The sequence below is a fragment of the Microtus pennsylvanicus genome, chromosome 1 (assembly GCF_037038515.1).
Source record: "Microtus pennsylvanicus isolate mMicPen1 chromosome 1, mMicPen1.hap1, whole genome shotgun sequence".
NCBI classification, from domain to species: Eukaryota; Metazoa; Chordata; class Mammalia; order Rodentia; family Cricetidae; genus Microtus; species Microtus pennsylvanicus.
Window position 1 is genome coordinate 107,894,029 of NC_134579.1, and position 23,669 is coordinate 107,917,697.

At 54.4% G+C, this 23,669-nt stretch overlaps 1 protein-coding gene across 1 annotated transcript; it reads right to left on the bottom strand.

The window, feature by feature from the left end:
- Positions 1–1,661: 1,661 nt before the first annotated feature.
- Mmp17 (matrix metallopeptidase 17) lies at positions 1,662–23,669 on the bottom strand. The gene is made up of 10 exons (XM_075977976.1): positions 23,406–23,669; positions 13,440–13,572; positions 13,039–13,168; positions 12,432–12,715; positions 11,526–11,702; positions 10,223–10,322; positions 7,233–7,315; positions 6,989–7,141; positions 4,070–4,327; positions 1,662–3,537 (listed from the first exon to the last, which is right to left on the bottom strand). Exons 1-10 carry the CDS (start codon positions 23,559–23,561, stop codon positions 3,248–3,250), a joined length of 1,764 nt encoding a protein of 587 aa, XP_075834091.1. The 5' UTR covers positions 23,562–23,669; the 3' UTR covers positions 1,662–3,247.

The window sequence follows — 23,669 nt, forward strand, 5'->3', positions numbered from 1 at the left end:
CAAGCTGCCCTGTTGTCATCTCTTTGGTCTTTCTAGTATCTCAGGATGCCCGTGGGAACTCACAGAAGTGAGGAACAAGGGGCTGGAGAAATGGCTCAGAGGTTAAGACACTGACTGCTCTTCCAGAGGTCCTGAGTTCAATTCCCAGCAACCCACATGGTGGCTCACAACCATCTGTAATGAAATCTGGCGCCCTCTTCTGGTCTGCAGGCATACATGGAGGCTGAACACTGTGTACATAATAAATCTAAAAAAAAAGTGAGGAACAAGCCCCAGGGTAGATCAGACTCCGGTTCCTGCCAGATGAGACCAAGTGTCACACAGAGCTGGCCCTTCTTGTAGGTCTCAGCACCTGAGCTGATCGCCAGCAGGTGCGCAGCTCTGAGGCCTTGAGCCACCTGGGAGGGTGGTGCAGCTGGTCCTCAAGTGGTGTGGACTGCGGTGATGGTTCTGAGTGGTTCTGCTTATGGCGGTACTGGGAGAGGCGGATCACAGTGATGGTCTCTGGGGTATGTGCTTAACCCAAGTTCACATGTTAACTGAACACAGCTAAGTGTCAGCCTGGCAGTGGTGGTGCACACCTTTAATCCCAGCACCCAGAAGGCAGAGACAGGTGAATCTCTGAGTTCAAAACCAGCCTGGTCTATAGAGCGAGTCCTGAGCAGCCAGGACTACACAGAGAAACCTGTCTTGAAAAACAAAACAAAAAAAGTTGCTATACCTTTTCTCTGATCCAAAATGGGAGTTGGATTGGCTATAACCTGGCCCTTGCAGTTACACGGTGGGGAACCTTGAACTGTTCCCCAAGCACAGAACACACGTTTTTTCGTAAGGCCCAAGAGTCCACGACTACCCTTGTTGGGTACTGGACCCTCACTGGATGGTAACAGGCCTCAGGCCTTCCTAGGGTTTCACCATGGTCACGGGCTGGTCATCATGTGAGTGCAGACGGTCAGTTCAGCCCAGGACTCAGAGCACACAAATCAGAATTACAAGTGAAATGTGTTTTGTTTTGTTGGGTTTTTTAACCAGCGGTTTGTCTAGAAAAGGATGCCACGTGGTATCACGCTGGATGCTGCTGCAGGACAAGAGCTGGATGTGGCTTTAGGAAGCTTCAGGAATGTTAACCAGAACCTATAGTGTCAGGCACCAGGCACCAGGTAGCAGTGCCTGGTTGGCAGGCAACTGAGTGGGAAATGTGGCACTGGGTTGGATCCTTGCCCAGAGAAGGTGTGGTTGGGACACATGGAGACCGTGAGGGAGTCTCAAAATGTGACGACCTGGGATTTGATGGCCCTCAGGAGTCATGTTCTATAGGACACATGAGACAGTTTGCGTCTAGAGACTTCATCATACCCAACGACCTGGGGCTGGAGTAGACACTCTTATTTTCTCCCCCTCTGTATAGGGGTGTGAATCAAATCATGAAACACAAGGGTCCAGCTACACACACTGCCCAGAAGCCAGAGCACTGGTACCTCCCTCATTTACTCTCCCTGGGAGACCCCCTGGCTGCAGCAATGGAGGGAGGGGTGGTTCAGAGAACTCTATGCCTGCTGACTGTTTCACTCAAGACTAGAGACACAAACAAGTTTTTGTACTGGAGATCAAGCCCAAAGCCTTGGGCACGCTAGCCAAGTGCCCCACCACTGAACTGTCACTTGTCCAGTGTAGAAAAATTTTTATTAGAGTTTGGGTTTTTAAAATGAGAGAAACACCAGCCTCTGGACGGCTCCAGCCTGCAGGCCTGACTTTCAGCGCTATGTGACAAGGGCCCTTGGGACTCTTCTCACTACCGAACTGGACGGCTGTGTTCTGCAGGCTGGTGGACAACATGGGACATCATAGGAGCGTGCTGTGACAGAGGACAGAGTGGGGTGGCCCCTATGACACCGCAGACCCCCACTCTGTCCTGTCTAGCCTGGCAGATGGGTGTAGGATGGGGCGGGCTGCTCACTCCTCCCGACCATGCCCGAACCTGGGCTAGGAAGGAGCGGCGCCAGTGCCCTGTATGTGATGTGTGAGGCGGGTGTGCAGAAGCCTTTCTTACCTGAGATGGGACCAGTCGGGGAGGGGTGTGTCATCACATGTCCAATGGCAGAAGCTGCCTACTATACATCCACGCCTACATGGGTGGCTCCGCCCCTGGGCTATATGTGTGTGTGTCCCTCAGGCCCATCCCGCCCCAGAACCAGCTCTTTCTTCATGGACCCATGAAGGTCTGTCTCTCAGAGCAGCAATTCTTCCACAGCTCCTCCATCTCCAAGGCCAGGGTAGACCAGGAGGCGACATCATCACGGCCCTGCAGGACACTACTCTTAACCTGGCCGTGCTGAGTATCCCTGCAGCTGCCCCTTCCCAGTCCCCTTGTGCGCCACCTGCCAAGTTGCCATTCCCCTACTCAGGGCCTGGGGTAACCCAGCCACCGTTCCTTAACTGAACCCCCACTTTGATGCCAGGACAGCCACAAGCCTAAGCTGCAGGGTCTCAGCCCAGAACCATATGGGGGCATTCTGCGGAAGCAATGGGCAGGAGAGATGAGAGATGTCTCTACAGGCACACCCCCAAGCCACAGCACCCCGGGGAGACCCACAGTTCTCTCCTGGCCACGCAGAGGGAGATAACAGGACGTCGCCTCCACTTAAGAACAGCTCGTCTAAGATGAAGCGAGGCAACTGCTCCTGACGGTTGGAGCGAGGCGCCTGGCCAGCATCCGTAGATCCTGAGTGTGACTGGTCCTCTGCAGTGGCAGATGTGGCTCCAGCTGCTGCAAATGGCAGTGGGTCAGACGGCTGGCAGGTACCCTGTCCCCACTCTGTTCCCCGTTGGGCCATCAACTCGCTTGTGAAACCGGGGCCGTGGCCCCTATGGACACTGTGAGGACCTCCCCTTGTCCCCATCAGCCCACCCGCAGCTGACATCAGAGCTGCTCAGGTGCGGACAAGGCATCCCCGGGATGTGACAGCCAGGTGTGAGCAGCCCAGTAAGGTGCGAAGAAGCAGCATGGTGTGCAGAAGAGGAAGGAGCACCGCCTATGGCTGCTCCAGGGGGGAGGGCACATGGATGCCACTGGTGGGACTTCTTGTCCCAGTCGGAGGCTACTCCAGCAGAGGGCACAGCACCCCTGGGTTTGGCGGAAGGAAGGAAGGAAGGAAGGACCGGGCGCTTGGAGCACAAGTCCTGCTGACTACTGGCCGGTATGTCCCTGCCCTCCTCGGCTCCTTGATCCGCAAAGCCGGCACTGCCCTCAGGATGCCCTTGCGGAGACTGAGGTCCACACGCCCCACAGCAGTGGCGGCAACAGCAGTAGAGATGGCGATGAAGACTCGTGTGCATCTGAAGTGCAGGAGCACACTGCTAGGCTGTCCTGGGCCCCACTGCGGCCCTGGGGTCCAGGCCCGACTTCCTCCGCATCTGCCAGCGGCTCGCCACACACCAGCCAGTCCCGGGCTGTAGACTGGGGGTAACCAGGTGCTGCCTCCAGCTCGCCATCCAGCACCTTCCAGTACTCCTGGCCTCGGAAGAAATAGGATGCACCTGTAGGGTACAAGAGGGTGGCTGTGCTGGTCCCTCAGACACAGGGAGGTTCTGCATAGAACTGCGGTTTCTGAATAGAGCTGCGGGGGCTGGGGACGGGGGGTGGGCAGAGGTAGGACATCTTAGGCTGTCTGGGCCATGCATGAGCCTGACTTGGGCATCTGGAGGAGACTCTGGACACAGGGACAGACTGTCAACTTCCACTCTTCCTTGCTGGAGTTTGCCCAGCATCGGTTCTGCGTGCATCTCTTTTGGTATTGGAGGGGAGGCTACAAGTAGGGTACAGGTGCTCTAAGGAAAATGTACAAAGGCTGGAAGTCCTGTGTGTTTATGGAGTGAAAAGTAGGAGGTCAGGCCGGGTGGCAGAAGGGAGCAGAGCCCATGAGGGAGGAGAGGGGTGAGGTCCTGAACCCCTCAGAGCTCACGACAGGTTAAGTGTGGTTCAGCAAATCCCGCCCCCACACCCCATCACAATCCCTATCTACAGTCAAGGAAACATGCTGGACAGCACTGTCCCCTGCCTGGCGCTCACCATCAGACCAGCGCATGGCGTCATCCAGCATGCTGGGGACACCCCTCCACAGGGGGCCCTGGGCAGGGTAGTCAGGGTCCATGCGCCGTGTGCGGTCATCATAGCGCCAGTACAGCTGGTCCTTAAAGAAATAAGTCCTGTCATTGTGGGCCCAGGAGAAGACAGCATCGATGCCACCTGGCGGGAGGCTGAAGTCGGAGACAGGTCGCGGGTACCCTTCCTCTACGTTGTTGTCCTTAAACACCCAGTATCTGTCTCCTGGTGGTGAGAGAAAGAGCCATAGGCTGCAGCAAAGGCTCCAGTCTTGACTTTCGTGGGTGTCCCCCATCTTCACCCAAGGGGCCGTACAGAGTAGTTACCCTATGTCACCAAGTCAAGGAGGAGCCCTCTCTGACATTTAATGAGCACCTACTACATACGTCTTGGTGTGCATCTGAGAATCAGCTCCTATTCTGGCAGTCACTGAGAGACAAGGAACCAAGACAGCTTACCCTGCTCTATGACTGTTATGTATGAAGGGTAGGAACGGTCCCTCCCCCGTTTGGAGACAGAGTCTCCTACGGCCCAAACTGGTCTCAAACTCACTACGTAGCCTAAGGGGTGACCTTGAACTTCTGACCCTCTGGCTTCCATTACCTGAATGCTAGGATTAAAGGCAGGTACCACCATGCCTTGTTTATGGGCTTCTAGGGACTGAACCCAGGTCTTCATATGTGCTAAGCAGATGCCATAATAACCGAGCCACCGACCTAAGTCAGGTATGACCATCTTATGGCAGAAGGCATTCAGTCTGAGGCCTAATTACAAGTGAGTTGCAGGTCTCTTTGTGAGACTTTATGAACCAAGATGCTGAAGAACCGTTGGGTTCCATGGGAACAAAGATGTGTGGACTGGGACCAGAGAGACTCCATCCAGGGGTACCAGTGTGTGGGGTGAACTCAGGGCAAGATGCTCAGGTGGCTCTTGCTGTTTCCAGAGTGGAAACAGTATGTCCAAACCATCAACAAATGGGATGGGTCAGGACACCGTGGGTGATATTACTGATCCACAGGACACACAAGGGGTAAAACCTGGGGTGGGTAGATACTGAAGGCCCGAGAGAGTGCTCTAGATTGGAGACCAAAGACACCACCATGTAAGGGAGATCCTGGCTGGGACCCTGGTGATGCAGGAGTGGGTGTCTATGGACTAGATGAAGGCACAGTCGCTGTAACCTCATTGGCTTGGGTGGGGAGCAGTGCTTAGGAACAACCGGTATTGGGGTTCTCGGCTCAGTCTCAACTGAAAGTCCCAGAGAAGAAAAAAAATACTGGCCACCTGGGGATACACAGTGAACTCTAGGCCAGCCAGAGCTACACGGTGAGACCCTGTCTGGGTAAATGGAAAGGCACGATGATGATTAACACTGTCAGCTTGATAGCAGGTAGAATCCAGCCTCTGGGCGTGCCGATGAAGGATGTTAATCTCGAGTGGGCTGAGGTGGGAAGACCCACCCTGAGTGTGGGCAGCACTGTCCCACGGGCTGGGGTCCCGGACGGAATAAAAAGGAGAAAGTGAGCTGAGCAGCAGCTCCGTCTTCCCCGACTAAGGGGGACGACGTGACTGGTTGTGACCGGCTGTTTCATCCTCCTGCCACCCATTTCTTCCCTAACATGCTGGACCGGAACTGTTAGTCACAACAAAACCTTATTTGCTGCTGTCGGGTATTTTATCACGGCATCGAATCAAGTGACCTGAGGCCAAGCTGGCTCAGTGGCCTCAGAGGGACCTGAGCTGGGAGGGTGACCTAAGAATGGTGGCAACTTTGAGCTGAGGGCAAGCCGCTGCTCACACCAACCCCAGGTTTCTGTCTGTCCATGTATCCCTGTGCATGGGCCCAGGAGGCTCACACCTCACACGTGTTTCCCTCTTCCCCCTGCCTTAGCTTCCTCCTTCCTAACTTAGGCTGGTCTCAAACTTGCCAAGGCTAAAGATGACCTTAAATTTATAATCCCCCCTGCTTCTAACTCCCAAGGGTTGGGATTAATGCACCCCGTGCATGCAATGCCAGAGCACAAAACCAGAGTTTTGTGCACGTTAAGCAAGTACTCAATCGATGGAATGATATCCGTAGGCCCTCAGCGCCCAAAGTTTTGGGAAACAGTCTTAGTATGTAACCCAGGCAGGCTGGGAATTTGCAGCAACCTTCCTGTCTCAGCTTCCCGAGTGCTGAGATTATAGGAATGTGCTGCCTTCCTGGCCCAGGTCTCTCTTCCCTTTCTGTGGGATAGAGGCGGACGGAAGAGACACATCCCATCCAAGGCTAGTAGTGAAGGCTAGGAGCCTTGCTTCCGAGTTAGGGACAGGGTAGGGTGACCTAGACAGAGGCAGCTGCTAGGGGTTGTGGCCTCACAGTTCCTCTTGCATTTCATGGCCTCTCTGGGGCCCCTGTGGCCTCTCTCTTAGTTCTCTGCACGCAGAAGGGATGTTTCTGCCTTGGGGGTCTTCACACTGGCTCACCTGACCTGGACCCTGTTCTTGGAGTTTCTGCTCAATGCAGGTCCCTAGATAGACTTCGCCTGCCTTTGTTTGTTCTCTCCTATTGCCTCTTTGAATAAACTCTCTCCTGTGGAGGAGCTCTTCACACCCTACCTCACCCCCAACTTCCACTGCCCCAGCAGAGATTTTCCTTTTTTTTTTCTTTTTTGGCTTGCTGTGTGTATCTGCAGTGCCCCCTACAGGATGAGACGACAGTAGGCCTTCATACACATCCAAGGAGTACACTGCTCTTCAGACTGGTGGAGCAAACTGCTCGCTCAACCAGGTTGAAGGTGCAAGGTTACAGCCAAGGGTTGGCAGGGTGCAGGGGAGGCCAAGGCAGGTCAGATGGCACAAGGGGAGGCCATGGCCAGCTGTGGCCCAGGAGAGAAGCTCACTCACCTTTGAAAAAGACAATCTTGTGATCGCTGGTACGCTCATACACGGCATCCACACTGTCCAGGTGCAGCGGCAGGCCCCGCCAAAAGCGATGCATTTGAGCTGGCTGCAGGGACACCAAGTGCCGATCCCGGGTCAGCCGCCAGAAGTACTTGCCTGGGTGATGGAAGGGAAGGTGGCTGCAGGAGCCTGGTGTGGCTATGGGGATCTGTCCTTCCATTCCACAGGGTCCCCCAGGGTCGGTTACCTTTAAAGAAAAAGGCTTCACCTCGGATCTGGGCCACGGCATCAAAGTGGGCAGTGCACCTATGAGGCATGTCCTTCTGGGGCCTGCAAGGCAGAACGTGAGAGGGTCTGAGAGGGAAAGTAGCCGGCTGAGCTACGGCTGCCAGAATCATGAGGGGGAGCATCCTGGAAGGACCCACAATAACCCTGTGTCCGCATGGTAGACGGAGTTCACCAGGCAAGAAAGGGCAGTTAGAATGAGGGCCCCATAAGGCTATAAGCTGCATAGTGAGTTGGAGGCTAGCCTGGGCTATATGAGACTGACTCAAAACCCCAAAGCCAACTCCCCTAAACCTAAAAACACCAGACGATAACTACAGCACCTGAAATGAACCAATAACAATGACAAACAAAACAAAAGCAAAGAATGTAAGCTTCAGTCGGGCTTGTGGCCACACTAGGCCTACAGTCCTGTACTCAGGAGGCTGAGGCAGGGGGATTGCTATTGTCTGGTCAACTCAGGTGTTGGGTTTCAATTGCCTGGGAAAGAAAAACATTCCTAGGAGGGACAGCCCTTACGACTTAGGAGGGAAACAAAACTCCTAAGTCTCAGGAAAAGTTCCAGAAACTTACAAGAGTCACAGGCCCCTTCCTAAGGTTACGTAAGACAGCCGAGGCAGAGGAGATGTCACAACTGGCTACCTGCCAGTCACGCTGAAGTTTCAAGGATACAGCTTTCTTCAGTTCTCACTCAGCCTGGGGTGGGCTTTTCAGTCACGAAGCTGTCTTTGCATCACCTGTACTCTTATAGGAAGTAACCCTCATGCTTGCTCCTGTGAATAGCCCTGGAAAACTTACTGGCTCACTACCCTAGACGAAAATCCTTTCTTTGGTCTGCTGTGGGGGCCTTATCTAGGGTAAAGAAATGTTTTTATAACTCCCTATGGAGTCATACAACACCGGGCTCCACAGTAAGACCTTGTCTAAAGCGAGAGGGAAAGGAGCTGGGGGAAGTGCTGAGTGGTTAAGACCCAGGTTGGGTCCTCGCATTCGCGCTGGGTAGCTCAGAACTGCCTGTAACTCCAGCTCCAGGGGATCCAGCGACTCTGGCCTCTGTAGGCACTATAGGACCATGCACGAAGCCACACATAGACACACGATTTTTAAAAACCCTTAAAATCGATGGAAGGGCAGAATGGCTTCTCGGCTTCCCAGATAGGTCAGTGTCTCAGCACACAGAGCCCCGTGGGTAGGAGTCAGGGTGTGAGTGTTCACTGATGCACACCACAGGCAGGAGAACCATGTTACACGTCCGAGACTGAGAGGGTCCTGTCGACCACAATGCTAAGTATGCAAACACGAGCCCCAGAGCATCACCTGACACAAAGGGGACGGAGAGCAGAGCTGTGTCAGGGACAGCGAGTGTGAGGAGCCCTGAGGACAGCGCGGTCCATTTGCTGAGAAACGGCCAGTCCTGAGGGTCTGTGGCAGAGGGCTTCCCAGCAAACCACCTGCCAGGGCCACACACAGTAGTGTGCCATGCATGAGGACACTCTCCCTTTGTCACAACGCAGAACCCTCCGGCAGTGTCACACATGGGTGACCTAGAGAGCTTGGTGGGAGGGGTTGGTAGGAGAGAAATGATTCTTGCAGGGACATATAGCTCAGTGATAGAATGTCCTGGGTTCAGTTATCACTTAAAAATGAAAGAGAAAAGAAAAAGAAGAAACAGCAAAGCCAAGCGTGTGGCTTTGTTTCATTCAGCTCATATCTGAACGCCAGCACGCAGGAGGCAGAAGCAGGGTGTTCATGATTTTGAAGCTGGCCTACACCACGCAGCAAGTTCCAGGCCAGCCAGGGTTACACCGCAAGACCCTACCTGAAATGAATCTGCAGAGGGTCAGTGCGGTGGCTTAGTTCATTGCAAGGACTTGCTGTCAAGGCTGATAGCCAGAGTTCAGTCTCTGAATCAATATGGTGGAAGGAGAGAGCCAGTTCCCACCAGCTGTCCTCTGACCTCCATACACACTGTGTGCCCACACCAAATTGTGTGTGTGCGTGCACACATGCACAATCACATATGCATGCAAATGCGCGCATGTGCACGTGCACACACACACACACACACACACACACACACACTGGGGATGAGCATTTGCCTAGCATGCACAAAGTCTAAGATTCAACTCCCAGCACTGCATTAACCTGGATTAGTGGTACACGCCTGTAGTCTCCGCACTTGGAAAACAGAGGATGAGAAGGTCAAGGCTGTAGTCATCCTTAGCTACACAGGGGGTCTGAAGTCATCTTAGTATACACGAGACCCTATCTCAAACACCAAAACTAAACCAAAAAGTACCAACAACACAGGGCTTGGGGCATAGCTCGGTACACTTGCCCTACATGCACAAGGCCCTGGGTTTAATGTCCAACACAAGAAACACACACACACACACACACACACACTCCAGCAGATAGGAAATAACAGTGGGTTGATCACATTGACTCATACCTACAATTCCAGCACTTGAACTGTAGATGAGTGTGGGCACAGCAAGGAGGTTGGGTCAGACAAGAGAAGGGACAGGCTGAGAAACAAAAGGTGTGCACTGTGCACTATTGTACTGAGAGCCCAAGTCCCAGGGACAGCACAGATGTGGGCCGGGGAACTGTCTGAATAAGCGCAGTTCTCAGTCAGCTCTGCAGAGGGACTGGCAATCAACAAGCCACTGTTTGCAAGATGTCCTAGCCCCCAGGTCCTGGGCTTTGTGAACCAGGCTATAGAAGAGGAACTATTTGAGGTTCATTGTAGCTCCACGGGGTAGCAGGTCCTTTCCCGTCCTGTCTCCTATTAGGAGGTCTAAGAGAAGAAAGTGCCCCTTGGGCCCAGTCAGCACATACAGCAATGCCTTCCTCAGAATCCCAGGCTATACTGGGTATTATGTGCTTGGTAGGGACAGCAGGGAGCTAGGCCAGGCTGGCTAAGGTAATGTGACAAGGGACAGGGCTTACGGGGTGCTAGACCGATTCCTGGGGGGATCCGGCAGGAGGGGTGGTTCTTCGGGCTCTGGAGTATCCAGCTGTGCAGTAGGGGACACGGACTCCCGCACACCTGCGGAGACAGAAAGTGTGTGTTCAACCCAGGGCCTTAGTCTTACCACCCTATCCTGCAGCCCTGGGCATGCAGTCTAGGCTGTGAGGCTGGGGGCCCCCAGTTCTGCTCATTCAGCCAGATGGTTGAAGAGGCAGCTCAGTGGTTACGGGTGCTTGGGACTCTTGCAGAGGACCTGGTTTCAGTTCCCAGCACCCACACTGCCTGAAACTCTAGTTCCAGAGGGTCTGATGCCCTCTTCTGACCTCTGTGGGTACCTGCATGCGTGTGGTGCATGGACATATATTCAGACACTCACACATAAGAAAAGAAATTCTGCAAAATAAACAAAACCACCACCGAAACAGCAACAACAAAAACTCCACACAGATGGGGTGGGGAGGTGGGGCATGGAAAAGCAGATTGGGGGAGCGCAGAATGAAGCTAGAGGCAGGATGGGGGCCAGGCTGGCTCTATTTGGGGAGGAAAATGTTTCTGTATATTAAACATCACCTCTCCCACCCCATTCAGAGTACCATCTCTTGGATGAACATGGGGGCAAACACCTCTACTTATTTCCAGATGTGACCCAGGAGCAGCCCTGGACCAGATTCTGGTCCTATTTTGGCTGTTTATACTCCTGTGGGGCAATACCAGGCAAGCTGCCTGCCTCTCACTCTCACAGATCGACCCTGGCAAGCTTTCTACCTCTTGGTCCTGTGGGCTATTCTGGGCAAAGTGCCTGCCTTTTGGTCCTACAGGGGTATCTTCATAGTCTTATGGGCTATCCTGGGAAAACTGCTTCTTCTGAATCCCATAGGGATGTTCTTTCATTCTTATGAGCTATCTGGAACAAGCTGCCTGACCCCAGCCCACCCAGGACTCCTCCTCCCTTAGAGTCATGTAATCAGATGGCCAATTTAGCACAGACCCGGTGCTTCGAAGGCCTGGATCTATCTTTACTGCTGCCAAGGCTCTTTGAGGGACTGATTGACATCCCTGGGGCTCTACGCACCAGGGGGAACAGCACTAGAAGGCCGAGACCTGTGTCCCACACCCTGGGCTCCTCTCCTCTCTCCACTGTTCTGTTTCCAGCAGATGTCACGTGCCCACAGAGTTCTAGACTAAGAGGACACAGCCATAAACAGAACATACAACTACCTGGGGCATCTGTCCCTAGCACCGCCCTCCATGTGGTCCATACTGGGCTTTGGGGACACTCACCATATAATTGCCAGACACGCACCCTGTCCTCGTAGGGAAGCCCGTAGCGGAGTGGGTCACCAACGGGGCCCTGGTAATACGGTTGCATGATGGAGCTTGGGGCAGCAACATGGCTCAGACCAATGGCATGACCAAACTCATGGACAGCCACTGCAAACAGGTCCATCCCATGGGCATCTGGAGACACAGAAGCTGCATGAGCCGGGGAGGACAGGACCCCGTCACTGATGATGGGGCTGGAATACAGAGCCGGTGCTCAGAGGATCCCTGAATCCTGGCTGTGCTGGGAACTCCAGCTAGCCATGTGAGTACTGCAGACCTGCTCAGATCATGCTGGGCTCCGATGGAGGCCCTGTGTGGCAGAAGAGGTTTCCCAGGGGTATCTTACACTTCCACAGTATGGAAGCCAGCCCGTTTAGTGTCTGACCATAGTGGAGACATCCCAGGATTGGCAGGATTTTCCAGGCTCAAATACAATAGCTGTCACCCCAAGACCCTACTTGAGAGATCTGGGTTTCAGCGCACTGGGTAGGGAATTAGCTGGTTTGCCAAGCCACCTGCAGACCCTCGGTGGATCAGATCATGAGAACGGCCCACCAGGTCTCAGTTAGTAGCTAACTTATGAGTGGAGTAGGACTCAACTATTTAAGTCTAACCTGGGACTCGTTCTGGGGAAGACAGCTGCACCTTTTTAAAAAAGATTTATTTATTCATGTATTTATGTATATGAGTGCTCTCTGTCTTCGTGCACACCAGAAGGAATCTGATCCCACAATCAGATGGTTGTGAGCTACCACAGATGCACCTATCTTTAAAAGGTTCAGGGTGTTACTGTGGGGTCTGCAGGGCCCACAGGGGCTGCCCAGGCCCAGGGTTCCAAATACTCAGGACTGACCCCCTACATACCTGAGGAACGGAAGGTCCATGCCTCATCATCATCAAAGTGGGTATCCCCTGCCGTGTGGTGGTCACCGGGGAAGAAGGCATGGGCCACTGTGCCCCCGGGGCCATCAAAGGGGTAGCCGTCATTGTGGTCGGCCTTGGAGAAGTCGATCTGGATGTCAGCAGTGTTACCCGCTACCTCGTGGAAGTTCAAGGGTGTGATGTCACTCCAGACTTTGAGGGCGTAGTACATGAGTGCCCGCACAGTATCCCGGCCCAGGGGTGAGTCCCGTGGGAAGGTCCGGACCCTAGGGGCAGGGTCAGAGTAGAGGCCAGCTGTCCCTGAGGTCTTTACGGACCTCCCTCTGGGGTAAAATATTGCCCCTCCTTGGCATCAGTGTTCCCTTATCATCTGCCTTTTTCTAGTCCCCAGGAGATGAACACAGATAAGTCCAGGGGACTCAGGAAACGCCAGCTCTCCAGAAAGCACGGGCAGGTTGCATCTCAGGGCTTGGTCCACCCTCCATCCAGTCTACACACTGGTGGGATCCTCTCTGAGCTGGTCTGGCCCCCAGGGTAGTAGAAAGACAGAGAGACACTATCCTAGGGAGCCCCCACTCCGGCCACGCACCTCCAAGAAAGGTTCCTCTTGCTCCATTTGGTTGGTGGCGGAGTCTGTCGCTTCCTTCTTGCATGGGCCCCAGGGGGCAGGTCCGGAAGGGAGCAGCGAGGGGTCTTCATCAGGGCCAGAGTGGCCTCATCTGCATGGCAGACATAGGTCAGCAGGTAGACCTCATTTTACCTCCCCAACGAAGACCCCATGACCCGTCAGAGCCAATGGTCTCAAGGCCAGGTGTGTTCAAGCCCCACCTATCCCCCACCAGGTTAAGGCAACATTCACATTCATGGCTCTGGCCAGTCCGAGTTCTCAGTGGCCAATTTCAGGGTCCTGAGTAGCCAGGGTGGGTATGGCCAGGCTGGCACAGCCCTGATGGGACCAAGAAGCTTCCTGGTGCCTCCCGGAAAACTAACCCAGGATGCCGGTGGTCTCCAGGCCGCCAAACTGCTGCATGGCAGTAATGGCCTTGGACAGTTCCTCCTGGGTCTGTAGCTGTCCTGTTGCTGGGTCTGCAGGAGGCAGGTAGCCAAACCTGCTCAGCCATTCCTGGGGACACAGAGCAGAGCAAGAGGCTGTTAGGGCAGAGCCCAGCGGAGGAGGAGCTGGCCAAGCTCATGGTTGCAGGGGAAATGCCGCTTGAGCCCTGGCCACCCCTACCTAGCCCCATCCCAACATCCCTGTCCTTTAAATCGGGTTATAAGCCATGATCAATGTTTGCCAGCAACCACTAGATGGTGCTGCAGTCCACATGCCAATTGTGACAACAGCTCTGCCTGCTGCATGGACCTGTCTGGCTCCTGATCCAGAGGTCCTGTAGGGCAGGATGCTCTAAGCCAAACACGGGGCCCAAATCTAACCTGTAGACTTGTTTATTTCCATCTCATCAACACACACACACACACACACACACACACACACACACACAATTTTGAAACAGGGTCTTAACGAATAGTCTTGGCTGGCTATGTAGATCAGGTTGTTTTCAAAACCCCAGAGATCAGCCTGCTTCTGCCTTCCAAGTGCTGGGGTTAAATGCACCTGCCACCACATCCAGCTACACCACTCTTTTGAGAAAGGGTCCCATGTAGTCCAGTCTGGCTTCAAACTTACCTTGCAGCCAAAAATGATCTTGAGCTTCTGATCCTCCTGCTCCCTCTGCCCAAGGGCTGGGATTACAGGCACGTACTACCATGCCTGTTTCGTGTGGTGCTAAGGATTGAGCCCAGGGCAAGCACTATCCTTACCTATTTTTTTTTTAATGTTTAGTTATCTAGTTGTGGTGGTGCATGCCTTTAATTCTAGTACTTGGAAGGCAGAGGCAGGCAAACCTCTGAAAGTTTGAGGCCAGCCTGGTCTACACAGGAAGTTCCAGGACGGCCAAGGCTACACAGAGAGACCCTGACCAAAAAAGACTACAAAAAATTACGTAGTTGTGTGTATGTGTGTGTGTGTGTGTGTGTGTGTGTGTGCGTGTGCATATGTATTCAGATAACCTCAAGCCCCTAAGAAGCACTAGTCCCCTTGGAGATGGACTTAACAGGCAGTTGTGAGCTGCCCAAGGTGGGTGCTAGGAGCCCAACTAGGGTCCTCTGCCAGAGCAATAAATACTCTTTTTTTTTTTTTAAAAAAAAAAGAATTTATTCTAAATTCGAACTGTTTTATTTTGTGTGAGGGGGTTTTGCCTGCATGGATATATATAGCCACAAGCATGCTTGCTGTCCACAGAGGTAAGATGGCATCAGATCCCCAGGACTGGAGCTTTGGGTAGTTGTAAAGCCCATGTGGGTGCTGGGGATGAACCCAGGTCCTCTGCAATAGGAAGGAGTGCTCTTAACCAGAACGCCATCTCTCCAGCAGCTTCTCCACGCCTTTTTGAGACAGTGTCTCACCATGTAGCCCTGGAATATGCTATGTAGACCAGGATGGCCTTGAACTCACTAAGATACTCCACATCTGTCTTTGCTTCCCAGTGCTGGTGGGCACTGAAGTTGTGGTCATCATGCCCAGCAACCTACTTCTGTTTTGATGAACACACACACACACACACACACACACACACACACACACACACACACACAAATACCACCCTATTCAAGTCCTTCCCTGACTCTCCAGTCCCAAGGACGTCACCCAGACTCCTCTCTTGCACTGGTTACTGCTGCTGAGAGCTGTTGCTTGGGAGTCCAGTGGATGTGGTTGGAACTGGGTTTCATCTCCCGGGACTCCTTGGAGCGCCAAACAGCGGCAAGCTGCCCAGGCTAGGAGGTCCAGCCTGGATGATGTAATTTGCATACATTTGCAGTGTGCCTGCCAGGTCTCTTCTCTGCATAACATGTATCCTCGTTGGGGTTTCTCTGTTTCACAATTCATCCCACCCCAACCCGTCCTACATCCTGTTGGTGTATATGGGGATGCCAGGGACCGGTTTCTAAGGCTGAAGGGCAGGACCTTCAAGCAGCCCGGAAAGTGAGAGTCATGCCGCGGGCACACGCCCAGATCTCTCTACTGCCCCATTTTGGGTTCTGTAAGGAGGCCATCTTTGGTGAGACCCTGTTCAGAGCTCTCCTCTCAAACACTGTTTTAACATTTTAGCTGTTTTCACGTGTCAAAACACACACGCGTACGCACACACGTTTTCACAGCTCAGACGCGGGGCCCCATGGCTGCCTTTCCTTCTTACAAGAAGCCCCCTGAAGCTTCCTCAGAGAATGGATTCCCCCTCCTGAGAGTGTGCATAGATGGGGAACAGGGGCTGGAGGCTGGGATGGTAGCCCTTGCTTGTCTAGAACAGACCGTAATTGGGCTTGGCAGCATTGCACCTGCAATCTCGGATGCCCTGCCCCCACCAAGAGAGAGCTTAACCCTCTTGCATGCTGGCAGCCCCCTCCCTGTATCCAGGAGCCTTCTCTGCAGTGCTGAGTCCTGGGAGAGGCTGATCACAGTGGACTTTGGCTTGGGGAGGTGGGTGATCGCCAGCACTGGCCTCAGGTGGACACACCCAAGGGGCAGCCAACTGACCAAAGTCATACATCAGCAGAGGATGGGTGTGTGGAGGCCACAGGCAGCCAGCTCATCCATCTCCAGGCGGGTGAACCCCGAACGCTCACATAAGCTTCCCATTATCATCTGGGACTAGAACCTGATAAATGTCAAATGAGGATAACGGGCCATTGAGACGGCAGTTAGCCTAGAGGACTTGGGGTTGCCTAGGCTGACAAAAGCCACGCAGAGGACAAGGTTTCTGCAGAAGAGGCAGCCTTGACTGACACCTTGCAGCTAGAGAACCAAGGCAGTCCCTTGTCACCCCCATCTGACCTGCTCTGACCCCCGCAGGTGTGAAAGCCTCTCCCCACCTCCCCGTCTGCAAGATGGTCAGAGATAAGACTTCCTTGCTTCCTCTCCCCTGTCCCCTAATACCTATTGAGCCAGGACCTCACACACCCTGTCCTGGGCCGCCAGCGCCCTGCTTGCCTGCCTGGTCCTCCTTCCACTGTCGCCACGGAGACAGACCGCTGTCTCCAGGGCAACGGAGGCTGCAGCAGACGGGTGCTGTGAGGCTCAGGGTGAACCTTCCAGAAGGCCACTGGGGAGGAGGGTGGGGCCGGGAGAAGGGGAGTCCCACCCCCCAGGGCAGACACCCCTTCCTCTCAGCCCAGTCAAGGAAACTGGACCATTACTTCAGACCATGACTGAGGTTGGCTGAACAGTCCCAGGATTCCTGCACAGATGTAAACACACACAGTCAGTCAGCGCTAGCCCCCTCCTCTTTCTCATCTTGCTGTTGCGTTTATCACCATTTGACACAATGTGTATCCTTTTACAGCTCTAACGAGGCATAATATGTACAGTGTTACAATCCTTCAGATGGTTTTAGCAAATTTATAGAGCCACCCCAATCCCTGCGCTGGCTTACCCAACTGTCTTATGGAATCTGGGCAGCTCTGCCCACAGCCTTGATCAGATGCCATTGTGGCCCCCAGGAGCCTGCAGACCTTGCCTGGCACCTGGACTATTACTAAGCTTATGACCATCCCCCCCCATCCCTCTCTAACTGTACCCACCAGTTGGAGGCAAATGGATGCCACCAGCCCCATCTCACAGGTAGGGAAACTGAGGCCTGGAAGCTGAATCCAGATTCTTGTCCTTCCAACCTATGTCAGGAACAGGCCCAACTCCTGATACATACATACATACATATATATATATATATATATATATATATATATAAAATGATATATGCTATATATCGTTCATATCACATATGCTAACTGTAGGTGCTCCGGTCCGTAGGCAGTGCCACCTTTGGCCACTCACTCCTCACATTTACCACTTTCCCCCATATAAAAGCCCTCAGGCCCTTGTAAGGGCAATGCCAGTGAGGACCCTCCAACCCTTACAGGTGAGGCATCTGAGACCCCGAGGAGCAAGGAAACTGTCCACAGCTACGCAGCCCATGGGATCCATGACTCATCCATTTATTAATGAGCATGTGTGTGTGTGTGGAAGCCAGGGGACAAGCTTGGGGGTGACCCTTAAGGTACACTGTCCAGGTCTTTTGCAGCAGGGTCTCTCATTGGCCCAGAGTTCACCATAGAGGTAAGATTGTCCGGCCAGCATCTCCAAGAATCTCTTGTTTCTACATTCCCAGTGCCAGAATTATGGTCCACAGCCAGGAGGTAATGGCACACAACTTTAATCCCAGCATCTGGGAGGCAGAGGTGGATGGATCTCTGAGTTCAAGGCCAGTCAGGTCTAAAGAGTGAGTTCCAGGACAGCTAGGCCTACACAGAGAAACCTTGTCTTGAGAAATCAACCAATTAACCAACCAAACAAAAAAACCAAGAATCTTCCACCAAGCCAAGCTTTAAAAAATATTTTTTTTAAATGTGTTTGTGAGTGGGTAACTTGTCTATGAGTGCAGAAGCCCAAGGGGGCCAGGGGCATCTGGTCCCCTGAAGTTAGCATTCCAGGAAGTGGTGAATCACTTGCTGTAGGACTGGGCCTCAAATGTATATGCTCTTAACTGCTGGGCCATCTCTCTAGTTCTATGATCAGCTTTTCCAGCGGTTTCTGGTGGTTGAACTTGAGTCCTCACGCTTGCCTGGCAAGCACTTACCCAACCAAGTGAACCTCCCTCCAGCCCCTGCGTGGCCCTTTTATAAAGAAAGATCCTAGCAGATAGCAGGAGTGGTCCCCTGCCTGGGCCTTTCTGACTATACCAAGGGCTGGTTGTGAAGGGAGACAGGTAGACCAGGGAGGATCTGTCCTGGAGGGGAAAATTAGCGGAGACCATGCACACATTGTCTCTGGCCACTTTCATCCTGAAGGCAGCTGCTCCACTGATTCTGAGCTAAGGGCCACTGAATGCCTGTGAAATACGCGGAAAGCTCCACGCAGTCCCCAGGATGTGGGGAGGATGGTGGGCGCTGCTTTTTTTTTCTTTCCTGCACTTTCCGTCATGCACAGTGGGTAATCTGTAAGTCACTGCGAGTCGGCCCGACGAAGTAGGTGCTGCTGCTACCCCATTTTACCAACTACGGAAGAGAAAGAAGAAGCACAGAGTGCCGACCCCTGTCACACAGTATGGGAGTGCAGAGTTGAGGCTGGAGCTGGCTGGATTCTGGGCTTACCCCGTAACCACTGCAAGGGAAGGGAGGGATGTGACAGAGGGGACAGTTAGATGGACACTCGGGGAAGTTGTTCTGGGCAGATACAGGGTTGTCATTGTCTATAAGGAGCCCTGGGGAGAGTATTCACGGTGGGAAGGTTTTCCTGTTTGGTTTTGTTTGTTTGTTTTTCGAGACAGGGTTTCTTTGTGTAGCCTTGGCTGTCCTGGAACTCACTCTGTAGACCAGGCTGGCCTCCAACTCACAGAGACCCGCCTGCCTCTGCCTTCGAATGTTGGGATTAAAGGTGTGCACCACCACTGCACGTCCTGGTGTGAAGGTTTTGATGCAGGAAGTAGCTAGGGATAGCACCTAGGAAGGAGATGGTTACTGAGGGGTGAAGGGTCTGGGGACAAGGACAGAGCGGGACTTGGAGCTACGAGGGGATGCATGCCTATTACATAACCATCTCGTCTTTGCTGGGAGCCAGGTGCCCGGCGTGTATAAGATGTCTTTTCCTCCCTGGACCAGCACTGGCCTGTACACAGACCCAAGGCCAGGTGGTACTGAAAGTTTAAAGTTTACAGTTAAGGCGACAGGCATCTGACACACCTGAGAAGTCCCCCAGCAGGCTCCTCACTGGACAACGCCCTGGAAGCCTTCTGAAGTTGTCCGGCTTCCCCACAAGAACAGGCTGTTCCTATGGGCCCATTTGCCAAGAGAGAAGACTGAGGCCCTATGAGCTGGTCACAGAGCAGGTAAGCAGCAGCCTGGGACTCAGCCTAGATCTAGGTAAATGGGTCTCACATTAGATATCCACAGAGTGGCCGGGTGTGGACGTACACACCTTTAACCCCAGCATTCAGGAGGCAGAGGCAAGTAGACCTCTGTGAGTCCAGGTCAGCCATGGCTACAAAGACCCTGTCTCAAATGGGAGCAAAGCACAAAGTAGTGAACATTGAGACTTGTTTCCTTCTCTCTCTCTCTCTCTCTCTCTCTCTCTCTCTCTCTCTCTCTCTCTCTGTGTGTGTGTGTGTGTGTGTGCATGTGTGTGCATGTGTGTGTATGTGCTAGGACAGAACTCGGGGTCCTTCACGTGTTAGACAAATGACCTACGCGATGTGGTTTGGATGAAAGTGACCCCCCCCCCCAGTTCATATATTTGAACACTCGGTTCCCAGTTGGTAGAAACGTGTGGGGAGGATTAGGAGGTGTGTCACTGGAGGCCTAGCTTGAGGTTTCCAAAGAATTGCCATTCCCAGTGTGTTCTTTGCAACCTGAGACGTGGGCTCTCAGTTATTCCTACAACCAGGGCTTCAGCCCGGCCGTCATGAACGCTACCCATCTGGAACTGTGCTCAATCAAATGCTTTCATTTCTAAACTGCCTTGGTCACGGTGTTTTCTCAAACAGAGAAGTAACTATGACAGTATAACACTGACAGACAGCATCATCTTCTATTTTCTTGAGACAGTGTCTCACTAGTAGCCCTAGATGGCCTGGGAACTCCCTATGTAGAACAGGCTGGTTTTGAACTCTCAGATCCGCCTCTGCCTCCTAACTGCTAGGAGTATAAGATTAAAGGTGCATATACCACCATATCCAGAACTGGTCCTTTCTGTTTGTTTGTTTGTTTTTTAGAGCCTTAGGTTGCTCAGGCTGGCCCTGAACTCACTATGTAGCCAAAGACCCTAAACACCATATCCTTTTCCCTCTGCTTCCTGGCGCTGGGATTACAGGTGTGTGCCAACATGCATGGCTTATTTGGTGGGGCTAGGGCTGGCAGCCAGTGGTGTGTGCATGCTAGGCAAGCACTTTCTGAGACAGAGTCTTGCTCGAGAGTCCATGCTGGCCTTCATACCACCCTCCTGCCTCAGTTCTGGGCAGCCGCGGTGAATGCCCGTAAATGCAGGTCTGGCACTATGTTCAACTGCTGCCTCGCCACCTTGGTTTGGGTCCACAGCGAACAGCTGTAGTTCCCAGAGCATAGCTATGGGCATAAGGAGGATTTCTTTGTGAGCCCAGAAAGAGTGCAGGCAGCAGGGAGAGCTAAGATCAGGACAGGAGGAGACTGTAGGCTTCAAGAAGGAGACACACAGGCCAACCCTGCACTCCATGTCCCTGCTTCTGCCCGTCACCATTGGCCCTGCCCTCAGGGTTTTTACTTATCCACGGCCATCCTTAATTCCAGCACACCAGCCTTCAGTTGTGGGCATAGTGAGATGAAGATCTGAACCTGCCCCGCCTGAGTGGTACCAGCAACGGGAGAGACTGCTGTGGGAGGAAAACCCAGAGTCGAAACTTCCGGGGTTCATTTGTTTAGCTGCCAGCATGAAAGGGGCTCTTTAGCAGGACCCCTAGCAGCCGCGGGCCCCCAGATACCTAGACTGCTTGGCGCTGCCGAGACACAGCCACACAGCATGCCCTACGGAACCAGGCCTGGCTGAGCGATCTGACATTTGTGAATGAAATATAAGGGGGTGACGGCAAGAATCTGCAGCGCCAGTCAGTGGATGAAACAGTCTCCAAGGCAGGTTGTGAGTGAGAACCACAGGGTGTGAGAACTGGGGCCTGATCTGGCTGTGTGAAAATTGTCCACTTCCCCACAGCTACCCAGCTGGACATCTGAAAGGGCCGTCAGGACGCCACTCTTTCAGAACCTTCCCTGGGGTTGCACACTTTGCTGAGAGGCATTAACCATTCAAGAAACGGAATAACAAAACAAGGCCCACTAGGCTGTGAGGAGGCACAGCCCCGGTGTTCTTCCAGGGGGCCTGGGGCCTCTTCTGGGCTTTATTCACTGGCGTTGGCCCCTCCCGGCCCAGCCGTGGGTGCAGCGCTGTCTGGCAGCGGTTGATCACAAAAACAAAGGCGCCCTTCTCCTCGGAGGCATCCAGACTTGAATACGCTCAACAGCCCGCAGAGGGCGGTCTGAGGGGCATCAGAATGCTCCCACCCATAGCCCGCCCATCTTTTGCAGCTCGGAGCCCCTGTGCCCCAAGCTCTTAGGCGCCATCTCCTAGAGGGCCACCAGAGGGCGCCCCCTACCACCACAGAAGAGACAGGCAGATGAGGGTTCCCACACCCGGGAGGATATTGTCCTGGGAAGGGGGATGCCTGCTGCACCCTCCCGCTTTATCCAGAACTGGACGACAGGGTTCTGCTGCCTCTGACAAGGCTGCGGTCACGCACCCTGCTCAGTGAGACCTTCAAAGTGTGGATCGGCCGGTGACCCTAGGGTGCTCAGGAACTCAACAGGGGAGGGGAAAAGTAGATGAGGTCCACAGGTGCCAGGGGGAGGAGCCAGCCCCACCCCAACCTCCAAGGTCTGGCTGTTACAAAACTTCCTAAAGGCACTGGGCCTAATGGAGAAGTTAGCTGGTCAGGGACTCCATCGCCCCAACTCCACCTCGGTGTCCTCTCTCCCTTAACCAGTCCTTTTTAAGACACCCTGAGAACTGGAACACGAAGGGGTCTGGGCTCTACTGTCACCTACCCAGAACTGGGACTGGATGTCCCACTGCTCGTGGCAGCGGGGGAGAATGGCTATGAAAGCCCAGGAACAGGAGTGTGAGGAACCCCTATTTTAGAGACCACTAGAGTGGGAGGAAGCCACCCCTAGGGGACCCTCAGGCGTCTGTCCGCAAGTGGGCAGAGAAAGCATGGGGCCGCTGATACCACAGAGGCCTGGGGGTGGCAGAGTCAGCCTCTCACTCAGATCCAGGGGCAAGTCTTGCCAAACAGGGGGTTGCTCCCGCCCTCCCCAGTGTCTCCACCAGCCTGACATCTCCAAGGCACCTTGCCTAGACCTAAAGGTTTACGAGTCCCCATTGCCAACAGCCCGTGGAGAGGGGACTCTGCCAGGACCCCATTAGGATATTGGCTAGCTTGTGCCGGGCAAGAAGCCGCCCGGGCTGGGTCTCTGGATCTCAGAGGATCAAGGGCGCCCAGGCCGGGGCCTCCTCCTCGAAAGAGGGCTTTATCTACCGCGCGCGCCTTTGCAGAGGCTTCGCGGGCCTGCGGAGCCATAAAGTCTGATCGAAAACCTTCCGGGTCTCCTGCGGGGACTTGGGTCAGGAGGGCAAACGAGAGGTGAAAAAAAGCCGGCACCGCGGCCCCCAAACAAGGGTGCCCTGCTAAGCTCGGGTCTTAAGGTAGCAGCAGGGTTGGGAGTTGGCGGGCCGGAGACAGCAGCGGGCTTGACACGACAGAGGTGGCCACCCTCACCGGCGGGACAAGGCCGACCGCTCCCGTGGAGGAGGAAGGAGAGGGGTTCGCTCCACGCAAGCCGAGCAGGCGGTTCTCCCAACATCGTCAGCAGAGCAAAGTCGGGAACCCCAGGCTTTCCGGACGCCCACATGCGCGTCCCCGGCTTGCGGTGCGCGCCCCTGACCTCCCACTCCGGCCGCGAAGCTCGCGGGGCGCATCGCTCCGAGCGACTGTGACGCCGGTCACCCCGCCAGAGGTCTCTGTGGAGCTGCTTTTAACCAGGGACCCGGCTCCAGCTGGGCGACCACCTCCCCGGGGCGCCCGCGGCTGCGACGCAAGATCGCACCGAACGGGAAAGCGACCGCTGTCCTCCTACACCTGCAAGCGTGCGTCCCGCTCAGCCCGAGTCCCAGGCTCAGTTTCCCTGCCTTGGAAATGGGTCCGCCGCGCCCGGGATCCGCGCACCTCTCCTAGAGGAACAAGGGAGAGTCTCCCTTCTCTCTTGCACCTCGTGAGAGCCCGGGGACTCGGCTCCCGGAGTCCCGAGCCCGCGTCGCACACTCACCACCCCGAGACTGAGGTCCTCTGCGCGGGGAGCGGGCGCTGCGCAGCCCCCGTGGGCCGCCAGCGAGAGCAGAAGCAGCAACGGCGGCAGCCTGGGCCCGGGGCTTGGAGGGCCAGGTCCCCGGGGAGATCCAGGTCCCCGCGGGCGGCGTCCCATCCCGCTCTCCGAGGCGGGGTGGCGAGGATCCCCGCGCTCGCCCGCAGCCGGCTCCGCGCCTCACTCGGCTCCGCGCCCGCTCCGCTCCGCGGGACTGAGCCGCGCGCC